Source organism: Macaca thibetana, chromosome 10 (assembly GCF_024542745.1).
Source record: "Macaca thibetana thibetana isolate TM-01 chromosome 10, ASM2454274v1, whole genome shotgun sequence".
Taxonomy (NCBI): Eukaryota; Metazoa; Chordata; class Mammalia; order Primates; family Cercopithecidae; genus Macaca; species Macaca thibetana.
Window position 1 is genome coordinate 57,752,464 of NC_065587.1, and position 21,427 is coordinate 57,773,890.

General features: G+C 42.2%; 2 protein-coding genes across 6 annotated transcripts in view; both read left to right on the forward strand.

Annotated features, from left to right (window-relative positions):
- PTPRT (protein tyrosine phosphatase receptor type T) overlaps positions 1-21,427 on the forward strand; it is an 820,910-nt gene that overhangs the window by 719,697 nt on the left and 79,786 nt on the right. For 4 of the 5 annotated variants that reach the window (XM_050806436.1, XM_050806437.1, XM_050806435.1 and 1 more), the window contains one exon: positions 10,509-10,699. In XM_050806436.1, the coding sequence (XP_050662393.1) occupies positions 10,509-10,699 (191 nt within the window). The remainder of the gene's footprint in view (positions 1-10,508; positions 10,700-21,427) is intronic. The other variant, XM_050806434.1, reaches the window with a different exon arrangement.
- The window catches only part of CHD6 (chromodomain helicase DNA binding protein 6), an 853,354-nt gene that overhangs the window by 106,089 nt on the left and 725,838 nt on the right, over positions 1-21,427 (forward strand). The gene's annotated exons all lie outside the window — the stretch shown is intronic.

A 21,427-nucleotide genomic window follows, 5' to 3' on the forward strand; every position in this document is an offset into this window, starting at 1 on the left:
CAATGGTTCATATTCCTTCTTTTTTATCTTTAATCAATCTAAATGTATTTACTTAATAGTCTCTTGGATTGTTTTATTATTTTCAATTCTTGCGAGGTGTATTTTTCTGTGTATCATGACTTCTGACTCTCTCCTATGGGGATAAGCTTCCTTACAAGGCTCTTGTCATTCTTTATAATTTATTTTTTACTGTGAGTTCATCTTTAGTGGAGGCAAGTTGGTTCTGTGGGAATTAATGTGCCTTGGATTATGAAAATACCTCTACAGGATGATTTCTCATTTGCTTGTCAGGAGAGCGTAGTTTTCAGTGGTATTACACAGTTTTTTTAATGTTTATTTCTATGTTGGCAGGTGCTTCTATCAAACAAGTAACAAACTTTGGATGCCAGATGCACCTATAGTAGAAGTTAGGGTTTTCTTTGTTTTGTTTTTTATCTCCATTTGAATCCTGTTCATTCTTCTTGTTATGCTAGTAGTTGATGCCTTAAACACACACACACACACACACACACACACACCCCTCTACAGTACACACATATTCACTTAAAATTGCATTTTTCAGTTAAGAGTGTCAGGCTTGAAATTGTACACACTGACTATCCATTATGAAAGGTGAAGAAGATAATATACTTTTATTCCTAGTGATGTATCAGTCACCTACTTCCTGGTTTTTGTTAATACAATTGGAAATTTTAGCCAAGAATTTTTATATTAGATTTTTAAATCTGATTTAAGAATTACTTCTTATAGCTCATTCTGTTTTGATTGACATTTATTGTGATTTGTACACTCATATCTATGTCTGCCAAATCAGTTTTTTTATAACAAGACTTCTTCCATTCTTGTGGATGTTTTTTTCTCTATTTCTGGACTCACATCCTTGACTAGCTTTCTCAGCTACCCAACCCTCTGGAAAAGAATCCGAGCCAACGTAACTACTGAATCTTTATGTGTCAGGGAATGCCCTTCCATGGCTTCAAACATGAAAAACTATTTACTGTATAATTTTTTAGTCACACTATTTTTCCTTGAAAAATTTTGTTTCATTGTTTTCTGGAATTTAAATTTGGGCAAAAATATGACTAACGTAGTTCCTAATTTTTTATACACAGCCATTTTGCAGCCTAGATGTTTATCTGAGTATTTCTACATCAATAATATTTAAACAATTGTATCAGAATATAGGCTCTATTTTTAAGTTGTAGGTGGAGAACTCTTTACATGTGAAGATTTAAGTTTTTATTTTGCCAAGGAGTTGTTTTAATATTGTATTCTGATAAGAAAGGACACATAATATGCTTCTGTTCCATTTATTCTGTTCTCTTCTTCTGTAACACCAATTGTGTCTTTTATACATTTGTTTTCTTTTCTCTAAAAATGTCTTTTTGTTGCCTTCACGCATGAACACACATGAGCAGATGATAGATACAAAGGAAACACACATTGTATTCTGGTTTCCTTGCCTTTTAATCTCCAAGTTTTTCAAATTAATTCTCTACAAGTTTCTGCTTGTTGCTTATTCTCATTACAGATTCCAATGCCCATTTTAATTCCGCTATTGCATTTTTGTTGCTTTACAATTGTTGCTCACCTCACCCAGTAAATATTTTTTCTAGCTACTTCTTAACTTGATCTGTTTTTGGAAAAATCTGTTGTCTTATTATTTCACCTTTAACTTTCTTTATTCTTCTATGTTTTCTTGCATTTCATTTTCAATAAACGTCAAGGAACCTAAAATGCATTTCTGCTTTCTGTTGTTTAGATTAAGATACCAGTAACAGAAAAAAAAAAAAAAAAAGAATAAAAGTGGCGTAAGCAGTAAGTTAATGTATTATCTTCTAGGACAGAAAGTCAAGTGTTAGAGTTGGTTGAATGAGATGCCCATGAATGTCATTGAGGACCCACATTCTTTCAAGCTCTCCTCTTCATCATCTCATCTTGGCGTGAGGACAACCTCAGCCCAGCTCCCCTCATGGATGCAAGATTGTTTTAGCAGTTCCAGGCATCACACCCAGACATGGTACTGTCTAGTGGCAGAGACAGGCCACCAGATTGTCCTTCTTAGAGATAAGAGAACCTTTCCTAGAAGCCTTCTAATAGAACTTCCCTCCCATATCATATAAAAGATTTTTATTTAACTTGCAAAAGGGATCGGAACACCTTGACGGTGTAGGGACATCAGGATTTGTCCCTTGTTCTGGAAGTAGGGTCATTCCCTGCCTGCGCCCCCACCAAGTCATATGGTGAACTTAGCCAGAAAGTAACAACACAGGGGATGCCTCTTGGGTAAACAGTCAATGCTGACGGCTTTTTATTTTTAATTGTATTTTTTGCAGCATCCAGGCTGTCATTTTCCTTACTCTTAATGTGGTGAATTTTTTTCTAAGACCTCACATTATCTTGTTTCTGTTTATTTAACTTTAAAGGAAGAGAAGTCTCTCCAGACCTGGTGTTTGCCAGTAAACAAAGGAGGCAGATCCTCATTGTTGCCTCACTGTCCACCTACTTATTGTTGGAATCCTTTTATTCCATGCCATCTTGGCACGTGTGATGCTGCTATAATTCATCAATATTCCTCCCAAAATTCTGGCAGTGGTTTAAGCAAGAGGAGCAATGGATGTTTATAGCCCCCATCCCTACATAGAGCATCTAACACCATCCTTCCATCTGGTGTGAGTGCTGTGAAAGAAGGAATTCACAGTCTCCCCACAAACAGGAGGATTGATCTCTTTATCAGAAACAGTAAATGAATCCTAGAAGCATTTTCCCATGACTATTCCCATCGCAATTGCCTCCTGACACTGAATCTGTATCTCAGAAACAAAGATACCATCTTTTTTCTTTACCATGTCAAAGACCCCAGTGATGGAGGTTTAGGAGGAGAAAGAGCTTGGAAATGCCCCAGCCCTGCTATTTGGCTGATACACTCTTTGATTCTCTGAGCTCAGGAATTCAAATGAGAAAATGGGAAGCATTTCTTTTCTATTCTTCAGGCCATTGGGTTGGCTTTATCCCAAGTAACAAAGTCTATCAAAGTCAATTGTATCATGTTTGTTTTGGCTCCACAGAAAATGGCACAGTGGAGTGGCATTCTATTACTATTTGTTTTACAAGTTCGACCCTACTGTGTGTTTGGTCAGACATAAGAAAGACATGAAAAGGTAAATCCATGTGTTGTTACATTGAGTAAGAGGAGTGAATCTACTGTTCCTTAGGGGTCACAAATCTCATACACCTACCCTAGTGCAAGTCTGGAATTCAAAAACACAGAACAGATTATTCTTACAACATGACTCCTAAACACAAGCCAACTGCTTCATCTTATGCTTCAACAAGGAAATGTAATCACTTCCAATGTTGGAGGGGAAACTACCTATGGTTGAATCAATTGAAAGATGATGATGTACAATTCCAGGGATTTTAGAGAATTTTTTACAAAATGAAGTATATATCTTCCTGCACATGGGATGTGTGCTGCTGCAATAGTAAAGAAGTTTTCTTCCCAAATTCTGGCAATAGGTTAGTGGATAGACTTAGATTTCAGAGCTGTTATAAGTTTATCATCTTGAGGCTTTGTTAGTATTTTGTGAGGGAGAAGAGGGGAGGCACTGACTGCTAGCCAGGTGCCACCTTGAGATTTCTTCCAGTAGAATCACATTTAACCCTTGCAACAGCCTTCTCAAAGAAGATGATGATGACGAATCATGATCATTGTCATCACTATCAGCAATTACAAATAAAGACCTTAGGCTCAAAGTATGTTTACCCTTGAACAACATGGGTTTGAACTGCACAGGTTTACTTAATATATGGATTTTCTTCTCCCTCTGTCACTCCTGAGACAGCAAGACCAACCTCTCTTCTTCCTCCTCCTCCTCCTCAGTCTACTCAATGTGTAGACAATGAGGATGAAGAACTGTATGATGATCCACTTCCACTTAATAAACAGTAAATATATTTTCTCTTCCTATGATTTTCTTCATAACATTTTCTTTTCTCTAGCTTACTTTACTGTAGGAACACAGTATATAACACATATACAACATGTGTGTTAATCTACTGTTTATGTTATCAGTAAGGCTTCTGCTCAACAGTAGGCTATTAGTAGTTAAGTTTTGGGGGCATGATAAGTTATACATGGATTTTCAACTCCACAGTGGGTTGGTCCCTCTAACCTCTATGTTATTCAAGGGTCAGCTGTAACTGATTTGAAGTCCTATAACTAGAAAGCTGTGGATATTTGAATCCAAAGTTTTATCTTCAGAGTCTATGCTTTGACTCTGACACCTGCTGTTGCCACAGCCCCTACAGTGTCGGTTCCGGTCGCATCCCCACTCCGTGCAGGTGACCCAGCCTCCTCCTCACCTCAAAACTTCTCTCCTCTCCCAGACTCTCCCCTCTCAATGAGCAGTCTCTAGCTACTTACACATCACTCTTCATATCTCCTTCCCTAAAGGGCACATGGAGCTAGGATGAATAGGGATAGAAGAAATACATTGATACTGGTAAGAAACTACAGGAATTTGATTAGGTAGTTAAGAAATTTTGTCTTGACTCCATGAAGACTTTTGCTAAGAAAAATGACTTGATCAAAGCTGTGTAAAGGGAACTGTGAAGGCAGGAAGGGCCATTAGGAAACTGATGGAATAGTGCTGTCATGAAGACCTGAATGAGGGCAATAGAAGCAGGAATGGAGTAAAATAGATGGCTTTGGAGTGTGTCATAAAGGAAAGTAGAGAGGAGACAAGGAAAGGCGAAAGAAGCCCTAAATGACTCCCTAGATGCCATCTCTAGTGTGTGGATTCTCATATGTCCAAAATGACATTAGGTACAAAATCATCAGAACAAATACTGGTTTTTACTGCTTCCTGGATACCAGGCACTGTACTGAGCACTCAGCATGCACTATCTCTCTGAATCCTTACAACATGTGTTTTCTCTGTATTATAGATAAAGAAAATGAGATGCAGAAAGTTTTGTCACTTGGCCAAAGAATGATCTAAACCCCATTCTATCTGATTCTGGGACCCAGACTCGACATTTCTCAGGGTGCAGATTGAGTTCCTCTCATGCAACATGAACAGACCCTTTTTTCCTTTTTTTTTTTTTTTTAAGACAAAGTCTTGCTCTGTCGCCCCAGGCTGGAGTGCAATGGCACCATCTTGGCTCACTGCAACTTCCACCTCCCTGGTTCAAGCAAGTCCCCTGCCTCAGCCTCTCAAGTAGCTGGGATTTCAGATGCACACTACCACGCCTGGCTAATTTTTTTGTGCTTTTAGTAGAGATGGGGTTTCACCATGTTGGCCAGACTGGTCTCAAACTCCTGACCTAGGCAATATGCCCAGCTAGGCCTCTCAAAGTGCTGGGATTACAGGCATGAGCCACCGCACCCGGCCCAGACTTCTTCTTAAATATTTATGTAAACATTTTAGTGAGTACTAAAACAAAATTAGCACATCATATTCATGATTTTATGTTGCACTATCATTCATAATGAGGCAAAGTAAAAACAAAATAACATAGTTGAGAGTTTATTTGAAGAAAAATTTTAAGGATGCAATTGTGTAGATCTACATTGTTCAATACGGTAGCCACTGGCCACCTGTGGCTATTTAAATTGAAATACATCAAAATCAAATTAAGCATTCATTTCCTCAGCACCAGTAGGCACATTTCAAGTGCTCAATAGCCACAGAGGGCCAGTGGCTACCATATTGAACAGTGCAAATACAGAACATTGGTGTCAATATGTAATTTTTTTTTTTTGGATGGTGCTGGGTGAGAGCTGTTTTACACTGGATCGGTGTTTTTTTATTTAGCATTTACTCCAGCTCTAAATTACCTCTCTTTAGAACTTGATCTGGCTCTGGATAAGTCTGTGTGCACCTGCATTGTCCCATACAGTAGCCCACGATTTACCAGTGTCTGTTGAATCCTGGAAATACGGCCAGTCTGAATTGAAATATACTGTAAGTGTAAAATACACATTGGATTTCAAAGCTTTTGTGTGAATAAAGAATGTAAAAATATAGCATTAATAATTTTTCTAATTATATGTTGAAATATTATTTCAGATATATGGAGTTAGGTAAACTGTATTATTGAAATTACTTTCATGTGTTCTTTTTCACCTTATTTAATGTTGCCACAAGACCATCTTAAATTACATACATGGCTTGCAATATATTTTCACTGGTCAGTGCTGTTCTAGACCTATTTGCCCTACTGTGTGACTCTAGAACTCTCTTCATTTCCCTATCTCTTTCTGTATATCTGCACTGCCCAATATAGTAGACATAAGCCACCTGTAGATATTTCCATTTAAATTAATTAAAATGAAACAAAATTTAAAATTCAGTTCCTCTGTCTCATTAGCCACATTTCAGATGCTCAGTAGCCACATGTGGTTAGTGGCCACCAAACTGTGGAGAATAGAGGTAGAACACTTCCATTGTTGTGGAAAGTTCTGTTGGACAGCTCTCACATAGATGGTACACAGCTATGGCAAGAGACACAGAGGTGGATCATGAATGCCTAAAGGTTGGAGAATGTTTCCAGATTGCCAAACCCCATGGCACATCCTTCTTCCATCTCCTAGATGCCTCTCTCTCCCTATCTTAGTTAGACTTATTCACGCACACCTTATATTTTCTTCTCCCCTCCTTCAAGGGCTGTGGCCTGCTTATTTAAACCTGAATATACCTCCTTCCTGTATGAACACAGTGTCTAACATGGTGCATTGTACAGTATAGGTATTCATTAACTATTTCTTAACCAGTTGGAGTGGCAATTCCTAGCAAGTGACTGGAAATATGTGACTAAAGGTAGAGGGAATTCTATATGGCTGGTAGCAGTGGGACAAGGGCCAGGGGTGGGCAGTGGCGGCGATGAATCTAGGATCCCAAGGAAGAGAAAGAGAGAGCAGAGAGACAGCAAAGAGGAAATAAGAGAGACAGTAACCCAAAATCTCATACACATCACCAAAATCCTTCTGCCCATCCCACAAGCTCCTCGCAGGCAGTGACAAGAGTTACTGCAGAAAAATTCACAGGGTTAGGCAACAGCTATATAAACAGTGTGAAAGAAATCCAAAATATTATTACACGATAAATAAACATACCAGACCCATAAATCAGAAGTTGAAATGGCATGAAAATTAAGGGGCTGGTGAGGAGAAAAAATGAAAAATGCTCTGTCCCTGGGCCAGCTGGTGTGAGTTACATTTTATGAGCAGCATGTGAATTCCAGTGCCCTTGCTGGATTAGCAGCAGAATTGCACGTTAGTTTTAAAGCTCCCTCTCGAATAGGAACATCATAACGTCTTTTAATTGGGCCTGATAAAAACGTAGCATTACTTGTAGGTTCCTGAGAGAAGTGAGTTGTGAAATTGGGTTTTCATTAAACCTAATGATGGAAAATTAAGTATAGTGCGTCTGGTGAAATGGAGTGTGATAAAAGACATCACTTCTGCATTATCAGAGGTTAATAAGGGAATAGGTGAGGTAAGATACTTTGGAAAGGGGAGTCCAACCCGTTGGATTAATAAACCTTGAAAATCCCTTGGTTCTGAGTCTTCATAGCATCGTTAGCACTGGCATTGACATTATTGCAAATGTTACAGCAATACAAGTTGTTAAATTTCAATGCATTTATTTTCCATTCCAGTGTTAGTTTTGCTGACACCAAGTTTACAGTCTGTCTAGCAATGTGTTTAGGGAAAATATCCATATTGACAGCTATTTGGTTGGTTTTGGAAACATTTGACGTTTCTCACACACATAAAAAGCCAAGTTCCCATTCCTAGGAAGCCTGTCTTTCCCAGGCAGCTGGTCTCCCATGCAGCCCATGCCCCAAGTTCCTCTGGGAGACTATGGGTCTCCGAAGACATCTGTCCCCATCACACATGGTGGGAAATACAGGCCTCCTAGCATTGACTCAGCTCATCCTTTCCTAGAAATCGTGGCGTATGGCATGACTCCAAGCTTTAGGTATTCACAATCCATACCTCTGTGGCTCTTGCTGTAGCTTTGTACCATCTCTAGATGAATCAAACACAAGTGCTCCCTTCCTCTCCATTTCCAATCACACCATCACAGAAGTGATATTCGCTGGAAGGATGCCTTTGATGACAGCTATTCATGACAGCTGGGACACCTACAAGAAACAGTGTGAGTCTTTAAAGAAGGAGATTCCTCCTAAAACCTTTCAACAGGTTCACACTAGCTTCAAGGGTCTTACACATTCACAGTCTTTCTGGATCTGCCTTGCATCGTCTCTTACAGTGTTGCCCCCCTGACATTTCTACCCACAGCTTTTACTCCTAATCAACCTCCTTGCTTTTAACTAAATGTGCCTTCATCTCTCAGGCTCTGTCCTTTTTCTTCAGTTGGTTCTTCTTGCCTATTTCCTTGCTAAACTGTCAAGCCTTGAGGGTGGAATCAGTATTTCTGTCTGCATTGCCACTGCCTACCATAGTCCTTGGCACAGAGTGGGTTCTCAGTAAGTCAAACTCATGAACCCAAGGGGGTGATGGAGAAAGGAAACAGCCCCCATGTTTGCCAAGTGGTGCATTTAAGCAATGCCAGTGAACACATACTAGCTATTACCTAAAATCGTGGGAGAAAAAGTAAGCAGTATTTCTCTTCTGTACAGTCAGGAAGGTTTTGCTAACAACTTGCCTGGGCCCTTCTTTCTTGTGCATATATCTAAATCTTAGAAATCTTTCTGTAGGCAATCCAGGGGTTATTTGGCTGGTCCCCAAAGGACAGCCTCTGCTTTGGGGATGTTTACCTACTACCCTGAATCAGGAAGTTTTGGAGACTACACTCTACCTACGATGACCCCACCTGCTAATTAGATATGACCCAATCAGTGTCTCAAGCTCAGACCAGTCAGATTAGTAGCCTCTCCTCTCTTGGAGGAGCCAGTAGGTGGGGGCAGGCAGAAGGCTGCAAAGTGAAAAATTTATCCCCTACTCCAACCACAGGTATAATTGAAAGCATTAGGGTGACCAACCATTCCCGTGTGCCCATGACTGAGAGGTTTCCCAACAGCTGAACTTTCAAAGCTAAAACTGGAAAATTGTCAGTCAAACTGGGACAAGTTGGTCACCTAGAAAGCAGGAAGGCCAGGTGTTCCCTTCCGTTATCTTTCCTTGCCAGGAACAGGCTTGCTGATGTTGCTGCAGAAAAGTAGAGTGTGCATTCACACACGGAATCCATGTCTGATGGATTATTCCAACATGACAGGCAAACAAGCTGAAGGGAACGTGGATTTTGAAAAGACAAGTTGCAGAAAATCAGGAATATATGCTAAACCTCCCAGGGAATGAGTATGGCATAGGCCAAGTGGGTATCTGCATAGGTGTTTCACAGGGTCTGAAAACATCTGGGGGAGACACATCAACTGCTGCAGCTGACAGTTCTCATCTCTTGCATGCCACCAACAAGATGGTCCGGGGCATAGACTGTTCATTCATGTCTTTGGAAGGAGGTTGGGAAGACCAAGCCTAGATGGTTCTGGGAAAGGTAAACTGGCCCTGAAAGACCAAGAATGTATGCCTGGCAGGAAGGTGGTAAGCAAGACATTGGTTTTAGTGGTCCAAGGGGAACAGAAGAATTCCAACCCAGTATGAGCAAGCATCAGCTTTCAGGGTGGCCAAACTGACAGAAGGCAGTTAAAGCAACTCATTGGATGGAAAGGTTTTTTTCAAGAGAGAATATAGATCTTACATCAGGCAGAGATTTTATGAAGGCGATGAGGCACGGGATCCAGGCCTGGAGAAAGTAGCTAGCAGCACTGAAGGAAGAGGTCCAGGCTTCCCTACCTGCAAGGTGGGTTCAATGATGCCACTGGATTAATAGTATTAAGTGATGGGGAAACTATACAATAGCAAGAAGGTGGTCACTGGGGCAGAGCTTATAACTACAGAGAGCAGCTGGGAGGGTCAGGGTCCCTGCTAGCTGCTGGCAGTCCAATACTGGCTGCAATTCCTCCCAGGGTAAAACTCAAAGGAAAAAAAATTAGTAGATAAGCCAGATCACAGGGATGCAGGCAAATGGACCAGTGGCTTATATGTGACTCCAATCTTCGAGCACCTGAGGCTCTCCTCCCCTGCAGCCAGGCATCAGGCACTATTTCCAGCCTCTCTGCTTCCTAAACAGGAGGGGGTTCCCAATAAATAGCCTTCCTGCTTCTCAGTGGTTCTGCCCCACCAAGTCTAAAGGAAGGACTGAGACAGACTGGAATGACAACCAGGCTGGAACTTTGTCAGTATGTGCCCTTGAAATGTATTGTGTTTGTTGGTTTGTTTGTGGGTTTGATACTTAGATCTACCAACACAGCCAGGCCAGGGAAGGAGTGTATCTCCAGTCTTTCTGCAGTTTCCTGATCAGTTGAGTCCCAAGTTGGTTCCCTCTGCCCTCCTCAGGCCACGCTGGGGGAGACAGGGAGGACAAAGGGCAATGCTTCTATAGGTGATGATCTGTTCTGCCTCCTTCTTTTCAAAGCAGATGGCAGCCGTGGGGAGCTTTCCCAGCCCACTCTCACGATCCAGACTCATCCCTACCGCACCTGTGACCCTGTGGAGATGAGTTACCCCCGGGACCAGTTCCAGCCTGCCATCCGGGTGGCTGACTTGCTGCAGCACATCACGCAGATGAAGAGAGGCCAGGGCTATGGGTTCAAGGAGGAATACGAGGTAAGAGACCAGCCTGTGGGGAAACTTTCTGATTGTTTCAGAGGCTTATTTGGGCACTAAAGCCTTGCTACAAAAAGCATGGCTCCCTGGCCAGCAGCATCAGTATCACCTGGGATCGTGTGGGAAATGCAACATCTCAGGCCACATCCCGCCCTGCTGAATCAGAACCTGCATTTTAACCAGAAACTAGGTGATTTGTATACACATTAAATTTGAGAAGCGCCATGCTAAATAATTCTAAGACTTCACTCCTGTTTCTCTCCCCTTCCCCTTTCATTATCCAGAGTTTCATTATCTCCAAAGTTTCTACACCTTGGAGTCTCACCTCCATTCAATATGCCAGAATGGCTCCAGCTCCCATCCCACATGCTGTAGAAAAGCCAGCACATCTCCCCTGCCAATGATTTCCAGCATGCCTGCTTGCTCTTGGTCACCTCTTGTCTCATACTCAAGCTTCTGTAGTATTCTGGTCCTTGCTCCCACCCCACAAAGGCAATGCTTCATCTCCAGTGACCACAGTTCCCTCTTTCTGCACCTTCTCTTCACCCTGCATGGGCATCCCTTTCCCACCTCCCCAAAGCATCTCTAACACAAAGGATTTGCAGGTAGTGGTTGTTACCAAGGTTTGGGAAATAATAGAGAAGGACTGCAGCAAACGACAGGCAGCACCTCAATACAACGCTGTTCTTCTTATAAGTTCCTTAACCATCTACATTGCTGGTAAGGCCTTCTAAGGTTCTGGTCTCCCAACAGGTCTCTATCTAATTTCTCCTCAAAGTCTTCTTTAGTGTCCTCAAAACTTCCTCCACCCCCACCCCTCAGCATCCAGACAAAGGGCCCCACATTCCTCTTTTATTTTGCAGAACAATTTAGCTTTCTCTATCTCACTCTTTTTGTTTCAAATCCTGCCCATTAGGCCTCACCTTTTACAAACAAAAAGCAAAATAAAAGGAAAATGCATTAAGACGTTTTTTCTGAACCAAAGAGCAGCTGACTCTCCAAGAATAATTCTGCAACTCTCCTAGTTGCAGGTAGACTCCAGCTGCAGTCAGCTTTGAAAACAATTTCTTTCTTCACTTTTCCTTTCCTCTCTCTCCCTTCCCTCCTTCCTTCCTAAAATATCTTTTGAGTATCTTCTGTGTACCATGCTCTGAGTTATATGTATTTGTGTGGGTTTTTTGTTGTTGTTGTTTGTTCTTTTTTTTCTCTTCACATGCAGTGTGTGCCCCAGATATGCTTGATTCAGTTTTGCTGTGTGCAGTAGAAAACTCATTGGCTCAGACTCCACACATTTGGAATTCTTGATATTGCAGACTAAGTTTATCCCTCAGACTATATTCTGAGAAAGAGCTTACAAAGCAATATTTCTGAAGTCGTATGAGGTCATGAAATTGTGCTAAACTAGGGGTCCAGACAGCTGGATTCCAATGTAGTAAGCTGTTAGATTTTAGAATTTTGCTATCTGAGTTTTAAAATTCTTTATTAGTTGAATGAAGAATTTGGATAAGGTGATCTCTCAGGATCTATCTGGTCCTAAAACTTTATGAGCGTGTAAAACATGGTGACAAGGGGGCATGTTTGACATATCTATGAGAACAAAAACGTTTTTGTCAATGGATGTGAGTAATTACCAGCTTCGGAGAGCTAGCACTTAATTTCAAAAACAGTCTAAGTAAAATAGCATTTTTCATATTCTCATCTACAAATCTTGAAAGGATATTCAAATTAGAGTTGAAGAAGATGATCTCATTACTACCCATCCCTGGATCTCATTTGCTAGGGGATTGAATGGTCCCAGTCTCGGGGGCATAGGGTGCATGTGAGCATGCTTTATGTGTGTGTATACAGACCTGTTTGTTGAGCAAATGTCAGGAAGGTTATGTTGTTTGAAATGGTATATTCAACATTAGTCATAACAATTTGATTAAAAGTTTCAAATATCATTAAGGGAGATATGTGGCTTACCCAAAAAAAAAAAAAAGGGACAAGCAGCCAAATGCTGAGAAACACATATGTAAGAACTTGCAATCTGAAATTTGAAGACAGAATTACAAGTGTATTTGACACTTTCATGCATTTCCTTCTAAATTAACATTTCTTTTAAAGCATTCATCCCTGTGTGATGAGTTGCTTTTCAAAACTTTTTCTTTGTACCCTTTTGCATTTTCCAAACTTTCTAGCATGGAAATGAAGAGCTTTTATAAGAAAACAAACAATACATGTCATTTCATCATTTGAACCTCAACCAGAAATCTAACTAGGCTAGCCTTGACCTCAATTAGTTCAAATTATATTAATCAGCAAGCTGTAATGCTTAGCTTCTAGTTAACATTATTTTCTGATTAACTGAGGGTTAATTGGAAAATATTGCCTGATAAAAGTCATTTCACAATGTGCTAGCCCACAATGTCCAGCCCAGAATACAGCTGGATATTGCTTTGATCATCAGGGCTCCTCTGATATCTCGAATCTTCATCCTGAGCATAAGAGTCACAGATCTGCTAGGAGAATCCTATTGCAGATATAAGACTCCTGAGCCTCCAATCCTACTCTCATATGAGTCTGCTATGTGCTGTTTGTTGTCTGTCACTTCTCTGTTCTCAGTTTTTTCATACAAACGAGTGGGTTTGACAAGTTGACATCTAAGGGACATCTCAGCCATAGCAAGCTGCGTCAGAAGACAAAATTCAATTCAGTTGAACAATCACTTAAAATTTGTTCAGTAAATATTTACTATTTATTATTGCCAAGGACGATTCTAGGTATTTGGGATACAACAGTGAATGAAACAAAGATTCTTGCCCTCCTGAAGCTTGTATTCTAGCAAGGGAAGTAGGAAATAAACATAAGCTTAAAAAATAAGCAAATTTTATAATGTAGTGTGTTAGACAGTGAAAAATACTGTGTGCTATGTTACAAACCACTCCAAATTTTAGCAACATAACCAGTTTCTTGCATTCATTGATTCTGTGGAATCTGTGCAGGGTACAACAGGGATAACCTGTTTCTTCCACACAGTATCCAGAGCCTGGGCTAGGAAGTCTCCAAGGCTGGGGGCGGGAATCATCTGAACATGTCTTCACTCACATGACTAGTGACTGATGCAGGCTTTCAGCTGGGATTGTCCACTGGAAGACCTACACATGGCCTCTTCAGTGACCTGGGCTTCTTCACAGCGTGGTAGCCTTGAGATAGCTGGACGATTTCCATGGTGGCTTAGAGCTCCATAGGTGAGCTCCCCAGATAAAAGGTGAAAAATGCATCACCTTTGTGACCCAAACTTGGGTATCACACTGCATTATTCCTACCGTGTACTATTGGTTGTAAGCAGGTAAAAACTCTCCTACTTTCTAGGAGAGGGGAATTTGACTCTATCCCTTGATGAGGGAGGAGGAGGGGCAGTTGCCAGATTCTAGAGGAGCATGCAGAGCAAGAAATATTGTGGGGGGAAAATAAAAGCCCAGGCACAGTGGTTCATGCCTGTAATCCCAGCACTTTGGGAGGCTGAGGTGGGTGGATTGCCTGAGGTCAGGAGTTCAAGACCAGCCTGGCCAACATGGTGAAACCCTTTCTCTACTACAAATACAAAAATTAGCCCAGCGTGATGGTGGGTGCCTGTAACCCTAAGTACTCTGGAGGCTGAGGCAGGAGAATCACTTGAACCCAAGAAGCAGAGGTTGCAGTGAGCTGAGATCATGCCACTATACTCCAACCTCAGGGCAGAGTGAGACTCCATCTCCAAAGAAAAAGAGAAAGAAAATCTTTGGATAATAATACAGTCTGCCACAAGTACCATGGAAAAAGAAAGAACAGAGCAAGGAAGGGAGATTTGTTCCAGGGACATGAAGTAAAGGAGGTTCCAATAGTAAACAGGATAAAAGGGTAGTCCTTAATTAGAAGATGAAACTTGAATAAAGACATGGTGGAAGATATCTGGAGGAAGAGCGTTCCAGATCCAGAGAGTAATATACCTGGCACGTACAAGCAGTTGCAAAGAGGCCAGGATAACAGAGGCAGAGTGAGCAAGGGATAAAAGTAATAGGAGATTTGACTGGAGAAATAAAGAGGGACCTGACCATGCTATGCATTACAACCCGTTATAAGGACTTCGACTTTTACTCTGACTAAAATGGAAAGCCACTGCAGAGCTTTAAGAAGACAAGTGCTAATGATCTGTCCTTACTTCATTCTAGCTACTGTGTTGAGAATGGAACTTAGGAAGGCAAGGGTGAAAGCAAGGAGACCAATTAAGAGGACATTGCAGTAACTCAGGTGAGAGACAACAATGACTCAGGGCATGGCAGAGAAGGTGGTGAGACGTGGATGGATTCTGAATATATTTAAAAGATGGAGCCAACAGCATTTCTTAACACATGGTATATGTTACAAAAAGAATTAAGGGTAACTCCAAGGCTGCTGTTTGTGCCACTGGTAGGACGGAGCTGCCTCTAATGGAAGTGGGGACGCTCAAGTAAAGCAGAGCTGGAACAATCAGTAGTTTCATGTTAAATTGAGTTTGCAATGTCCATTAGACATATTAGTGTCTCCATGTAGCAAGGAGGTAGTTGGATCTATGAAGCTGAAATTTGGTAAAGAAGCCTGGGCTGGAGAGAAACCTTTGGGAGTTATTGGCCTACAGATGATTAAAGCCACACTGGGTGAAGTCATCAAGCAAGTGAGTATAGACAAAGACAACGACCTAGGACCAGGCCTTTCAGAATTTCAACTTTAAGATATGGGAGCATTTTTCATGGGACAGACACTGTACTAGGCTCTGGGAACTGAAATAGAGCCCTGGCCTTCTAGGGAACGTAGAGCCTATTCTTAGAGACCAAAACAAATGCCACCATAGAGGTATATCCAGAGCTATGAGAATCCTTGGGGGTGGGATGCATTAACCCAGCCTAAAGGTGAACAGCCAGTGGCTTTCTGGAAGACATAAAGCCCAAAGCTTGAGAAGTAGGAAGAACCAAATTAAAGAAGGGAAGGGTGTTCCAGGCACAGCGGTTAGCATAAGCTATGGCACGGGAGTCTGCACAGCAGGTTGAGTGAGGGGAACTAGAAACGGTTTGGGAGGAAGCATGGATGGAGATGGGGCTGAAATTGTCAACAGGGGCCAAGATGAAACAAAAGGCGAGCATTTGTTGTGCTAATGAGTTTGGGTTGTAATCAAGAAGCCACTGGAGCCATCGAAGAGAGCAGGACTTTTTAAAGCAGATTTGCATTTTAGATCTTGTAGAGTCAGAGCAGGGACAACAGAGGCAGGTAGGCGTCTGGGACAGTAATTCAAGGAAAATATGGGGCTGCCCAAACCAGGAGACTGGGCCCAGTGCCCAGACAAGCCTACGCACTTTCTCTGCATGTAGAGCCATAAAATCAGCTTGTTCTCATTGGCATGAAAACTTGAGTCTCTCAATATATATATTTTAAGTTCAATTATTTGAAATAATGTGTGAACCATCTTGAATTGAGAGTCAAAATGCCTGGAATCAAGTCCTATAACAATTATGAAGTATTCAGGTGACCTTAGGCAGGTCCCTGTCCTCTGGGCCTCCATTTCCACATTTATGCAGTGGGAGCAAAGGGGTTTGTCAAAGTGATCCAAAGAACCCTTCTGTCACTGATATTCTGGGAGTCTAAGTAAGAACCAATCAGCCGGGCCAGCTGGGCCTCCCTCCCACTGATGGTCGCATGGGAACCTCACTGTCTGGGGCTACCACTCCCATGGTTATGTCTCAAGTTCTAAAAACCACAATTGGCCAAGGGCCTTGGGCTCCTAGGAGCTCAAGGAGGCCCAAGGCAAGTTAACTTCACCTGCCAGACAGATCCAAGCCTCAGTCAGAGGCTTTCAATTTGGGTTGCACATTAGAATTACCTGGGGAAGTTTTAAAAAAACACCAATGCTCAGGCCACATTTCAGATCAGTTTCACTTGGGGTGGGATGTATACTTCAGTGTTTTCTAAGCCCTCCTGTTGATGGGAATATACTTTTAAAGCTGAGAACCACTAAGAAAACCCATGGAGTCCCCAGCATGTGCCCTGCTTGTGCCCACAGACCCATCCCCTGGCGTGCTCTGCCAACCCTGAGGTCTACTCCTGCTGATGAAAGGGCATGTGATTCTGAACCATATGCCCTTCCTATTAAAGTCAAGGGCATGTGATTCTGAACCACAGCGTCCTCCCTCCCCAGCCTGCTTCCCCCCAGCTCCAGTTCTCCCACCTTCCCCTGTTACACAGCAAAACCCTAAGCATCACAGCAAAAGATAAGAGATGTAGGCTGGAGAGCCGAGTTGTCTGTGTCCCATGTAACCCTGCCATGGTAGTCAGACGAGCAGCAGGTTTAGGGAAGATGAGGGAGAATAGGAAGAGGTGACTTTGTGATGGAGAGAAGGAAGAAGTTCATCCCAGTTCAATCCAGAGAGCCTGTCGTCGTAATGAATGGAACAAGCCCAGTAGGGCAACCAGAAGGTATCTGGTTATTACAGCTCCATTAAGACTATTTAAAGCAACAAGGAACAGCTGTGAGGAGTATGATGCAGCCTAATGAAGAGCAAACATTTGTTCATTTTCTAGCTCGGGATGGACATGCCATATGTATGGCTTTTGTGGGGAAGGCCTGTATTGCCATCTTGCTCTTAGTCATCTGTGGATAATGGGGTGATGGCAGGCAGGCAGCTTTTGAATGGGGTATAACTATAGAGATGGAAGTTTCAGGTCACCCCAGGTGCTCCCTTCTCTGCTCAGAGACCCCTAAGCAGTGTCCGAGGACACCTCTGCTTCTCCCACAAGGTTTGCTCTCCTCAGTTGGTAACAGAGTGATAGAATATCCCATCACAGGCAACCCCAGAAAGGTTCTGGTTCAGCTCCTCAATTTGTAGATGGGCATGGTTCTAGGGAGGGGCATGAGGAATTACTGGTCCATGCCCAAATCATGAATGGGAAATCCATGGGATTCTTCAACTCTGGGAACTCATAATGACCAAAATAGGAATACCTAGGCTCCACCTGCTCGTTTCACTCCACTCCACCCCCAGATTGATAAAACAAGACAATAAGCCATTACAGGGAGTGGCCAAAAGTCATCAGTGACCCATGTGGTTTCAAACTTGGGAGTTTTCCAGCAGGAAAGAGTTCACATGGAAGAGACTATTACCAAAGTTATGATCATGGAAGAGTTACCAAGGATCTTGGAGGGATCTAGGATCTTGGAAGAGTTACCAAGGTTATGATCATGGCCCCTGGCAGTCTGCCTCTTCAATGTAGCTGGCTGCAAGTATAGAGGAGAGTTGCTGGCCTAGAGTCAGCCACCCAGAAGCTCATGTATGACCATGGAGATGAGTGTAGGCAGCTGGAAGTCTGTAGCCTGAAGTGAGTCATGGGGATCCCCAAGATTGTAGACTCACAGCTGGGAGGAATAGAGGTACCCTTGTGTGAGATTCCCCATTAAGGGAAAAGGGAAGAGACTCAGTCTTTCCCTTTTAGCCTATTTTTATTGTTCTACTTACAATATGGTTTGTAACAGAGCACATGGTGGGTTTTTTGTGTATTTAATACAGGATCTCCCCCAACCAAATGAGCAATTTTCAGGTGGTACTATAGAAAAATCCTTTGACCAAGAGACAAAACCTGGTTCTCAATCTGCTCCTGAGACTCTGGGTGGTCTTGGGCAAGATTCTTTCCTCTCTGGGTCTCATTTTCATCTGTGAAATGTTTGACTACAAGCTTAGCATGAAATTCTAAAGGCTGATAGTATATGCTTCTATTTTATGAACACTCATGTGGCCAGAAACACTGATTAAGTATTTATTGTGCACCTAACACTGTTTGGGCACTGGAGATAGAAAGCTAAATAAAGAAAATAAAGACGCTACTTTAAAGAAAGCTCATGGTCTTGCTGCACCATGTAATGATGTAACAGAACTCTAGTTCAAATGCTTTGGAGACACACTTGCTTTTTGTCACTTCTTGTTGCCAAAATCTATCAGAAGTTTCACAAAAGATAAGACTCTGAGTTAGAGAAAAGTAGAAGAAGATGGGTAGAGGAGAAGGTTGTGTACAAGAGGGAGCTACATGTGCAAAGCTTGGAAGCAAAAAACGAAACGATTAAAATGCTGCAGCCAGCTTTTTGAGGAGAAACAAAGATGCCTGCCTATGAAAGGAGAAATAAAATGAAACTAGTTAGGGAGATTTAATAGGAATCTTATACCCCTTGCACAGTTTTCTTGAAGAGAGTTACCAAGGTTATGATCATGGCCCCTGGCAGTCTGCCTCTTCAATGTAGCTGGCTGCAAGTTTAGAGGAGAGTTGCTGGCCTAGAGTCAGCCACCCAGAAGCTCATGCATGACCATGGAGACGCGTGAAGGCAGCTGGAAGTCTGTAGCCTGAAGTGAGTTATGGGGATCCCCCAGATTGTAGGCTCACAGCTGGGAGGAATAGAGGTACCCTCGTGTGAGATTCCCCATTAAGCTATAGACTTCTTGAAGGCAGGGAATTTGTCATCTAAAGGAGGTCTTGTAGCTTTTAATTGGGCCTTTTAAAGAGTACTTTGTGACTTGCATGCAGACTTGCACTCAACTTCTCTGCCTTGATCAAAGCTCCTGTCACAGACAAATACCCCCATCTTGCTGCAATCTGATTTTCTACTTAGCTTCACCAGCAGAACTCATAAATTACTGTCTATTTAGTGACATGGTACGCAATAATATTTGCTCTCCTGATGCCACTGAGTAGACGTCATTAGTCATCCTCTCCTGCCTTCTCTGTCCACATTTATAATCCCTAAGTCTTGTGCTTTTCAGCACAGAAGGTAGAATTTGTTGAAAGCTTGGCCTCTGCCAAGGCCACCACTAACTCCTACAGCTCCTTAGAGTGAAATAGCAAAATGTGCACCTGTCTCAAGATATTTGACTGTCACCTTCCAGAAAATGTTCATAATAAATATGGAAACCCTAAAATTTCTGCCATATGCATGGTGCTTCCGTAGGTGCAATGCCCTTGGATTGTGCATAACCTGCAGAGCTGTGATTCCCTTGTCACTCACAAGCTGACCATTGACATTAGTAAATGTGTTCACTGAACCTGTGGACCACAATAGAGGCCAGACCTTAGGCTCCCAACAGATTATGAAACATTCCCATTCCCTAAATGCTATTTTACCTATACCTAGAGGGACCAGCTTGTCCCAATTTGCCCAAAATGGTCCCAGTTTTAAAACAAAGTCCTACATCCTGGGAATCCCTTTGGTCTGAGACAAACCAGAATAGATGTTTCAGAGAGTTCCCATCTTTGCCCTTGTAAGGAAAAAAAAAAAAAACCACTAGATGTTTCTACCATTGTGAAAGACTGTGTGGCAATTCCTCAAGGATCTAGAACCAGAAATACCATTTGACCCAGCAATCCCATTACTGGGTATATACCCAAAGCATTATAAATAATTCTACTATAAAGACATATGTACACATATGTTTACTGCAGCACTATTTACAATAGCAAAGACTTGGAACCAACCCAAATGCCCATCAATGATAGACTGGATAAAGAAAATGTGGCACATATATATCATGGAATACTATGCAGCCATAGAAAAGAATGAGTTCATGTCCTTTGCAGGGACATGGATGAAGCTGGAAACCATCATTCTCAGCAAACTAACACAGGAACAGAAAACCAAACACCGCATGTTCTCACTCATAAGTGGGAGTTGAACAAAGAGAACACATGGACACAGGGAGGGGAATATGACACCCCGGGGCCTGTCGGGGCGTAGTGAGGAAGGCAAGGGGAGGGAGAGTATTAGGACAAATACCTAATGTATGCGGGGCTTAAAACCTAGATGACAGGTTGATAGGTGCAGCAAACGACCATGGCACATGTATACCTATGTAACAAACCGGCATGTTCTGCACATGTATCCCAGAACTTAAAGTAAAATTAAAAAAAAACATCCTGGATGTTTTTGACTGAAGATGGCAAGAGAATGATTTCCACAAGTGGGCCAAAAAGGCTCAATATTATATCACTGGGAAAGAGGATATGGAAGATGGAAGATTCTGAGCACTTACTGTGTAGCAGGCATTGTGCCAGGTGCTGGGGGTATTGTCTTGGGTAGTCACTAATCATCACAAAATTATGTGGGGTGTGTTATTTTCCATTTTTAAAAATGTACTATAAAATTAATTTTGGGAGAGGGTACAGTTTTATGAGTTTTAACTAATGCATAGAGTCATATAAACACCAACACAATCAGGACACATGAGAATTTCATCAACCAAAAAGTTACCTTGTGCTACTTCTGCACAGTTAAAACCTTCCCCCCCATAACCTGCAGGATGTATTACTGACTGTTTTCAGAAACGTTTGTTGACACTCGAAGTGGTGAACTTATTTGCAGTAAAAATATTCAAACACTCTAGTCTGTCCACCTTTTGCAAAGCTCTGCCTTTTCCCTGACTCGTATACACAGTTAGTGTGCAAGGGGTATTTCTTGACAAGACGAATGAAGGAAAGACCCAGGTAAAATGGTGCCTCCTTGCTGAAGACCTCTCCAGAGTCTTCCCTGCACCAGGAGAGCACAGTGCTGGGCAGGGGTGTGGGGAAATCCTGGCAGGCTGGACTGAACATGGAGGAGGCAAGCCCTCAGCTGTGCCCTGGAGCATCAGCCAGGAACTGCCTCATCAGCGATCCCTGGGCCTGGTTTTGCTGCACCCTAGGGCATAACATATCCAATTA